This window comes from Lactuca sativa, chromosome 6, assembly GCF_002870075.4.
Source record: "Lactuca sativa cultivar Salinas chromosome 6, Lsat_Salinas_v11, whole genome shotgun sequence".
In the NCBI taxonomy this organism is placed as follows: domain Eukaryota; kingdom Viridiplantae; phylum Streptophyta; class Magnoliopsida; order Asterales; family Asteraceae; genus Lactuca; species Lactuca sativa.
The window spans coordinates 125,666,291-125,675,039 of NC_056628.2; the positions used below are offsets into that span (position 1 = coordinate 125,666,291).

General features: G+C 40.8%; 1 protein-coding gene across 1 annotated transcript; it reads right to left on the reverse strand.

Annotated features, from left to right (window-relative positions):
* Positions 1-566: 566 nt before the first annotated feature.
* Positions 567-2,503, reverse strand: LOC122194852 (uncharacterized). The gene is made up of 2 exons (XM_052765011.1): positions 2,272-2,503; positions 567-847 (listed from the first exon to the last, which is right to left on the reverse strand). Exons 1-2 carry the CDS (start codon positions 2,501-2,503, stop codon positions 567-569), a joined length of 513 nt encoding a protein of 170 aa, XP_052620971.1.
* Between the last annotated feature and the right edge of the window lie 6,246 nt (positions 2,504-8,749).

The window sequence follows — 8,749 nt, forward strand, 5'->3', positions numbered from 1 at the left end:
TGAAAGACGTGGTGATTTAAGGCTAGGGTACATCCGATATAGATTTCCCCAGTGGATTCTGTCTTCCCATTAGTCATTTCCACCGTGAAGGTTTCATTAAGCTTCTGGGGTTGTTGATTTATCAAGTGTTTGAATTTATTGCTCACAAAACTCCGTTCTGCTCCAGTATCAAATAGGATGCATGCATAAGTGTGGTTTAGGAGAAACGTACCAGTAACAACAGCGGGATCCTGAACCGCTTCTCCCTGACCCATAGCTAGCACCCTTCCAGTTCCTGCGTTCCTAGGGTTGTTGGTGTTGGGGCAGTTCCGACGGATATGCCCTGTCCTTCAACATCCGTAGCAAGTGGGGCTTGATCCTGTGTTATTGTTGTTGTTGTTGTTGTTGTTGATGTTGTTGCGGTTGTTGTTGTTGTTGCTGTTGTTGTTTCCTTGTGGTTGAGTTTGGGGAGGATAGGTCCTGCAATACTTTGCCGTGTGACCCTTCCGATTGCAACTAGTGCAATGCATTTCTATGCATTCTCCATTATGGTGGAGACCCCATTTGTTGCACTTTGGAAGAGTTCCCTAATACTGGCTAGGGGTGCTTGGAATAGCTGAGGCTGGAGCATGTGGTGTGAAGGGTACTTGAGTGCTTGCAACATTGACCGTCACTGTTTGTTGCTTCTTTGCTGATTCCGAGCCTAGTCGCCCTTTTCTCTTGTTATTCTTTCCTTTCTTGTTGTCATTCTCTTTCTTGTCTTCAGTTTCCGCTGGCTTCTCGCCCTTTTTGTGGTTGTGGTCGTACTGTTTCTTGACCAATCTCTTGGCACTGTCGAACGTTTCAGGTTTTGCAGCGATCACATTTCCTTGAATTGGGGAGGTCAGTCCCCAGATGAATCGTTCGATTTTCTTCCCTTCAGATGTAATCATGACAGGACACAATAATGACAGCTTGCTAAACTTTGATATGTATGCATCTATATCAGAGTTTCAAACGGTGAGATCCCACAGCTCTTGCTCCATCTTCTGGATTTCGCCATGAGGGCATTACTCAGCCATCGGCATTTCCTTCAGCTCCGTCCATGGCATAGAGTTGGCTACAGGGAGAGTCATGGCCTCTATATGTCCATTCCACCAGGTGAGAGCCTAGTCGACAAAGGTGCACGCGGAAAACTTCACTTTCACTTCCTCGGGGCATTCACATATTTCGAACACTGATTCACCTTCTCAATCCACCTTTTCAGGGCTATCACACCACCCATGCCATTAAAGGTTCGCGGCTTGGCATTGGTGAAATCTTTGTAGGAGCATGTTTTGGTCGGTACTTGATTGATCCCATTGTTCGAACTTCTCGCCCCTTGTCCGTTGACTCCTCCATTATTCCCTTGGTGAATCTGTGCCATTGATGCGGTGATCGCAGCAGACATAACTGCTTGGAATGCAGCTGAGTCAACTTTTGGAGGGGTTGGTCCAGGGTTACCGCGAGTTGGTCGTCGAGGCATCTTTTTGTCATGGAGTAGAAAGATGTTGAGTGCCTATGGTTTTTTGAGATTGTGATCCTATAAAATAGGTGTGTGGCACGAACTTAAGAAATTTCACATTTAGCATACAATCATGGATATATAACACATAGCAGATTACAACATCACAGTAGAACACATAAAACCTTTCATTAATATTATCCGCATTTTTGATACATGAAAATTTTGCTCAAAAGAGCATACATAAGTGGTGCAATTTCAGCAGCATAACGACTCTATGAGTAGTGTAATCACTTAAACATAGAGTCGGGGTACATAGCATAGATCCTAGTAACATAATATTAAAGACGGGTACGACTAGTCCTAGTCATGGTGGGATGCGCCAGGGAGTGGTACTGAGGAAGTGGACGCTCCCTGAAGACGAGCCACCTGTTGTTCCGCATCTCGAAGTCTAGCCTCCCACCTCACCTGTCTCATGTGGAACTCTCGGATAACCTCTCGCATTTCCTGCTCTGTACGCTCAACCCTAGTCCGCATCTGGTGCATCTAATCGGCGGTGCTCTGAGCTAGGTCGCCAGTGTTCCACAATCGTCTCACCATGACCGGAAGAGCACGATCGGCCGGTCCTCCATCCCTCAGGTCATATAAATCGCGTGACATGCTGAACAGGGGTCGCTGTCCCTGCTGCTTGCTCCACCTCCAAAGGTCGATACCCCAGGGGGGTGTAGGACCAGTGGGGCCTACCCGATAAGCGGGCACCCTAACCGGATAAGGGGGGTTGATGACTTCGGAATCTGCATCCGAATCACCATCTTCGTCTTCGCTGGGTTCCTCCTCGAGACCTGCTTCGGCTTCCTCCTCCTCCTGGTCGACCATTGGCTCGGCAGGTCCGCCTTCGGCTTCCGCCTCAGGTTCCCCTTCGGATTCCTCCTCGGGGTCTTCCTCGGGTTCCTCCTCAGGTTCCTCCTCGGATTCTTCCAACCATCCGTTATTCCCCTGATTAGGGAAATAAGGATCTCCGGGGCGATCGAAACCAGCCATGCTGTCTGCGAGGGTGTATAAACATGCTAATATCATTCCTAAGACGTATAGATTGAGTTGTTGTTCTCTTTTTGGTGATAAAGGGGTATGTTTTTAGGTTTTTCTACCATTGCGATTTCCTCAGGACATGTGATAGTTGTACCTTGGAAGAAATGTAGTTGATCAGGCTACATCCTCTCCTTGATACAACCGTGTACAGTCTTGGCTTACCCGAGGTGATAGCATTATCTTGTTTGGTTTGGTATTATATTCTGTTTCCAAATTCACAAAGACAAAGATGTTTTATAGTTGTGTTTTTATTTGTTTTGTTTTGTTCAGAGTTGGGTTAGTCCCTTTTTGGTTTATAGTAGCATATGAATGTGTGGTTAGATATGATAGTTCACTATAAACAATGCTCTGATACCAACCTGTAACACCCCCGAACCAGACAGCGGAAACGTCCGAGGGCTCGCGTGACTTTAATTGAATATCATCACAATGAATATACATGAATCATAACATAAACGTCACCATGCATCAATATATTACAACTGGGATTGTTCACATCAAGTACATTGTTTTAACATTACACATTCCTAACATAAATTGTTTGAGCGCTTTTAACAACATACATCCTAACATTACTTCATATTACTCTTCCGCTTACCTGTTACCTGAGAATACAAGTTATTTTGGAAAAAACGTCAACATATGAAATGTTGGTGAGTTCAAAAGCAATGTGGTGATAAAATGATTTGTGTAGTTTGTAAAACCCAGAAAATCCGATATTTTCTGAAAATACTTTTGTTTATCAAAGTGTGAAGATCCATAAGTTGATGCATGAATGATTTCAAAAACATATATATGAAGGGTGTTTTGTATTATAGTTATAAAATTTCGAGCGAGTAGTATTGAATTCCCCGGAAAACCCGATGTTTTTCGATGTTGAAATGTATTCGTGATTACTGATTTTTGTATTGTCTTAACGAATGAATATTGAATAATCCACATTGTATATCGTCCTAAATTCGTCTACTTTGATTTCTCGTAAGTCTTAGCGAACGAAGAGAAGGGCAGCATTATGTCCCACTACTATCGTAAGTACCCTAGGCTGTGGTGGATGCGAAAGACACGAGGGTCTAACACGCATTTGATTACTATGACCTTACTAGCTTTTCTAATGGGCCTCTAGGGCCCAATAGCACATAAAAGCTATTAAAAGTCCTTTTATAAAATATTGGGTCATGGAAGGCCCAATAACATATAAGCGTTATCCCTTTGGGCCCTAATATCATGTCGATGGGCTTGCAAGGCCCAACGAGCATGATTTGAAACTCACAAACCCAAAGTTTGAAGATTTACTCATTGTAGTCATCACGTATCTATTGAAGTGTTTTGATTTAACGATTGTTGTTTTGTATTGATTCGAGACCGAATCAATTCGTTTATAACGATATTTGGTGTTGAATGTATATTCGTTTTCCGTTTTGTTGGTAGTCGTGGATCTTGTATTTTGTCTTAATGAACTAATTTGTTTAAAAGTAGAATTTGACCTTTTCACTACATTTCTTTTATAAAAATAACACTTTTAGTCCTTTATATAAAAGAATTTCATTTTTAGTCCTTAAAACATTTTCTTGACACTTTTGTATCATAAACTTGTCGAAAAGACAGTTTTAACCCAAAATTTATTTTGTTAATAGCTTTAGCCCTTCCAGAATGGTATTTCTCGGTTAGAACCCCATTTTTTCGCAACTTTTATAGTTTTGGCCCAAAATCTAAAAAGTTTACATTTTTGATCCTTTTTGGAATTGAAAAGCATTTTTGACCTTTGAAATAGTTTTATTACACTTCTTATCCCCTGTTTTGCAGAAAGTTTCATTTCAGCCCCTTTAAACTTCATTTTTTTTTCGTAATTATGGGCTTATTGGGCCAAAAAGCCCAAATTTAGCCCATTAAGCTAAAAATTTGCATTTCAAGTCCTTTGCAAATTCTAATATTCAGAAAAATGATTATAGAAACTATTTTGACCCTTTTGACCCTCAAGAAACCGTGACTTGACAGTTTTTAACCCAAGTTTTGTATTTTTGACAATTTAAGCCCTAAAATGTAAAATAACTTAGATTATGTTTTTTTTCCTTTCTCATGTCATAGATTTCGAGTTAACACCTCTTTTGGTTACATATTTATCACAAAAACACATAAAATCACACACATACATGCATAAAATCACACATAGCATACACATACATATAGATCTACACATTTTCTTGTATTCTCCCCCATAAAACATATGAAAACCGAAAAGAGAGGGTATGAAGCTCACCTTGAGTTGTGGTTTCGGTTTTGAAGAGAGGAGTGAAGAAATTTTCGATCCTAGTAAGCTTTCTTGGATGATCTTGAATTTAGAGGCTTCTAAGATGCAAGATCACAAGATTGCATGGATTTAGAAGAGATTTTTGATGAAATGAAGTAGTTAGATCATGGATTAAACATCAACTTAGATTTGTGATATTAAGAAGAGATTTCCTTGTAGCCCTTGTGATTCTCGAAATTTTTGAGGGAGAGTGTAAGGATGTTCTTGTGAGAGTTGGAGAGAATGGAGATGAATTTTGTGAGTGTGTATGTTGTGTTCGGCCGAGAGAAGAAGGGAGAGGGGAAGAGAGAAAGTTGATGAGATGTTTGCTTGGAAGCATGGGATTTGCATGGAAACCCACCAATTATTAGTGAGGTGGCAATGAGAAAGTCAACTCCTCTTTCTCTTGTGGGTTTGGGCCGAGAATGGAGAGGGGAAGAGAGAAGATTTGGGTTTTTTGCCCTTAAGCCCATATTATAGTTAAGTTAGATGATGCTTGGCCCAAATAAATCAAAGTATAATTTTTATGACCTATTAGGGCTAAATTAAATTGGTTGTGACCCATTAAGTCGAAAAATATTATGTTTCATGTATATGGGTCCAATTAGGGCCCGTTAGAGAGTTCTAGGTTCAAGATGGATAAATTGGAAGCTTATTAGTCCATCAGGCCCAATAAGGAAATCCTAGTCCAAAATGGATTTGAACCGGGATTTCAAAGGTTTCCAATTCTTTATTGACAATTTGTAGTGCTAGAATAAAGTATTTGATGAAGTTTCGTTGTTATAGAATAAGAATCATGCATGCTTTCATGTTATTGATTCATAGTTGTTATAGGTGTTGTAGTTACAAGGCACCAAAATTCCTAGTTGTGACACTTGTAGGATGGTCAAGGCGGAGCACCAGAGGCCACATGACAAGATGCAGCCTCTTGAGGTACCCATGTGGAAATAGGAGTAGATCACGATGGACTTTATCACCAAGTTGCCAAGGACGGCTAGAGGTTTCGACGCCATATGGGTCATTGTGGATAGACTGACCAAGAGTGCCCATTTTCTGGCCATTCGGGAGAGCTCATTGGCCGAGAAATTGGCCGAGCTATACGTTCGCGAGATTTTCGCACGACATGCAATTCCGGTCTCCAATGTCTCATACCGTGATGTTCGGTTCACCTCCCAATTCTGGCAGAAGTTCCATGAGGAACTAGGCACACGACTGCATTTCAGTACCGCCTACCATCCACAGACGGACGACCAGAGTGAACGAACCATACAGACTCTTGAGGACATGTTATGAGCCTGTATTATTGACTTCGGTGGGAGCTGGGACTCCTACCTACCCCTCGTGGAGTTCTCGTACAATAACAACTTTCATTCCAGCATTGGCACCCCGCCTTATGAGCTGTTGTACAGGAGGAGATGTCGCACCTGTGACAACGCAAAAATTTCCGTTAGTTTTAACGTCGAAATTAAGTATGTCAAAAATTAGCCAAATTTATCCCAAAAATATTTTTGACCGGAATTAAACCCGTTGGAATATTTACAAAAAAATATTCGTCAAGCAAACCAAAAATAGGGTGTTCTAATTTTAAAATTTTAGTGTTTAACGGTAGTCGTGAAAAACCCCGTTCGCGGTTGGTTTCAGGTGGACCCCCAACCAGGCCATAAACTCCACCTTATATAAGGGTTGAGTGGGTTTCATTCCAACCCTTTTCACACCTTAGGAGTCTCTCTCTACTTTCTCTCTCTACAAATCGGGTTTTGATCAAAAATCGCCCCTTCGAGCTTCAAAACGGTAAGTTAACCTTCCTATCTTGTTGTTTAGCTTATCACACTTGCAAATTTGTGGCTTAAACATCCAAAAACCCCAAGAACAAGAGTTTACGGTCTTGGGAGCATCCCAAAACCTTAAACACCTTGAAAGACGGTTTAGGTGCCAAAAAACCCTTCCAAACCACTTCTAATGCTTAGTAATGACTTAGAGGCTTGCATGAAAGGACTTAGAACACCAAAATCTCATCATATGGGGAGTAAACATGAGTTTACGGTCTAAGGACATTCTTAGACCATAAACCCATCTTCATGGACCATAAACACCTTTGTGGGTGTTAAACTACCCCTCAAACACCTCCAAAAGCTTCCATGAGTGCCTAGAGCCTTGTAATCCTTCATTTGATGCACCAAAACATATGATTCATGGAAAAACATGAGTTTACTAACGTAAAATCATGTGTTTAAGGTAGACACCTTCATAGACCGTAAAAACCTTTCCAAGGTGTTTAAGTGCCTTTAACACCTTCCTATGCCCATATAAGTGACTAGAACCTTGCGTGCATGAGTTAGAACCACCAAACAACAAAGAAATGGACAAACATGAGTTTACAACCGTAAACTCATGGGTTTACGGCCGTAAACTCCCAAGGGAGTGGTCCAAGGACCGTAAACTCCATAAAGTGTCCATTTTGAGCCCCAATCACTTCCTTAGCCCTTGATTCGACTCTAGCATGATTCTATGAGTGAGTTAAGACCTTTAAACATCCCATGACACCACTACCATGAGTTTACGGCTGTAAACTCATGGGGGAAGTGGAATTGAAACCGTAAACACCCATAAGGGCCATCATTTAAAGAGTAAACTCCAATGTGAGTCCATACACACCTTCTATGCAACCCTTGGTACTTCTAGCACTTGTAGCAAAGTGTTTTTATGTAGTAAGACATCCTTACTTGCTTAATTAGTTATTAAATGACTAATTAGATACTTAAATGTATCATTACATGTTAAATAGGATTTGCGTGTGTGGTCAAGTCCTCACTTGACACTTAGCATCCTATACCGTCCATTCATCCGAAACGCCAACGTCAGGTGAGTTCATACCCCTGAATTAACCTTTTAAATGTTTTTACATGATTTTATGGGGGGGGGGGGGGGCATACAAGTTAAAACATGCTAGTTATCATATCAATCATATGTGATTAATAACCCGCATGCACATGGATTTATCACATTTTCAGTTGTTTTACCAAGTATAATACTATAGATGGTTTTCCAAAACGTATTTACTTGTTTAAATCTTTTCTCAAATTATCTCTCGTGCTGTATGTTTTACTTCTAAACCAGTTACAACAGTGTTTTAAACAAAGGTTTTCTTTACTTATTGTGTTATCAAATTATATTCAAAACATGTTTATGAACGGTTTTCAAAGCCTGTTTTACATAACGATATCAAGTCGTAATTTCTTATTTTTAAAGGTTTTCCAAAGGTTTTATGAAAGTTTTATTCTATACTTCTAGACTTCTACTTCGTTAAATGCATGCCTGTACTTGTATAGTTATATAAATAATGTTCAAAAGACTTAGGACGGCTAGTTCGCCCTATTTCCTTTTCCTCGTTGGGATGTGGTCTGGTGGGTATCGGTTATCCGTACGAACGTCGTTTAAACATTAGTTATATATCATGTATACACGTATAGACATAAAGGTTTACATCGACCAGTTCATTTCCCTTGGGTAGCAAGGGCATCCTTCCATTCATCATTCATAGATCAGAGACACTAGTAACTATTATAGGAATAGTTAGGAGATTCTATTCACTCTTTCTAGTACGAGAATTCCAAAGGAGTCAGTTCATTCGCGAGTCTATATCATTTCTCCAGCGCCTCTAATAGAATTCAGAATACGAGATGCATCTTCAGGACACGGATCCCCCCGTCGTCAAGTTGGTAACCAGAGTCTCCTAGAGGGAGAGCGGGCATTGTGTGTATAGATCTATACGGGACTGACACTCCCGCACCCTGACTGCTAGCTACAGTCCACGACCTACCAAGCCAAGGGGTGACAAATGTCACATTTATTCCGACGCTTGCAGGGCGTCAAGTACTCTAGTGTCAATCAGTATGGTTACGAGTATCTCC

What these genes read in the sequence shown, in the direction of transcription:
- LOC122194852 (XM_052765011.1), bottom strand. Translation starts at nt 2,503, where the DNA reads ATGGCTGGTTTCGATCGCCCCGGAGATCCTTATTTCCCTAATCAGGGG. An exon ending in ACCCAGCGAAGACGAAGATG is followed by an intron (nt 848 to 2,271) that starts GTGATTCGGATG and finishes CCCCAATTCAAG; the next exon opens with GAAATGTGATCGCTGCAAAA.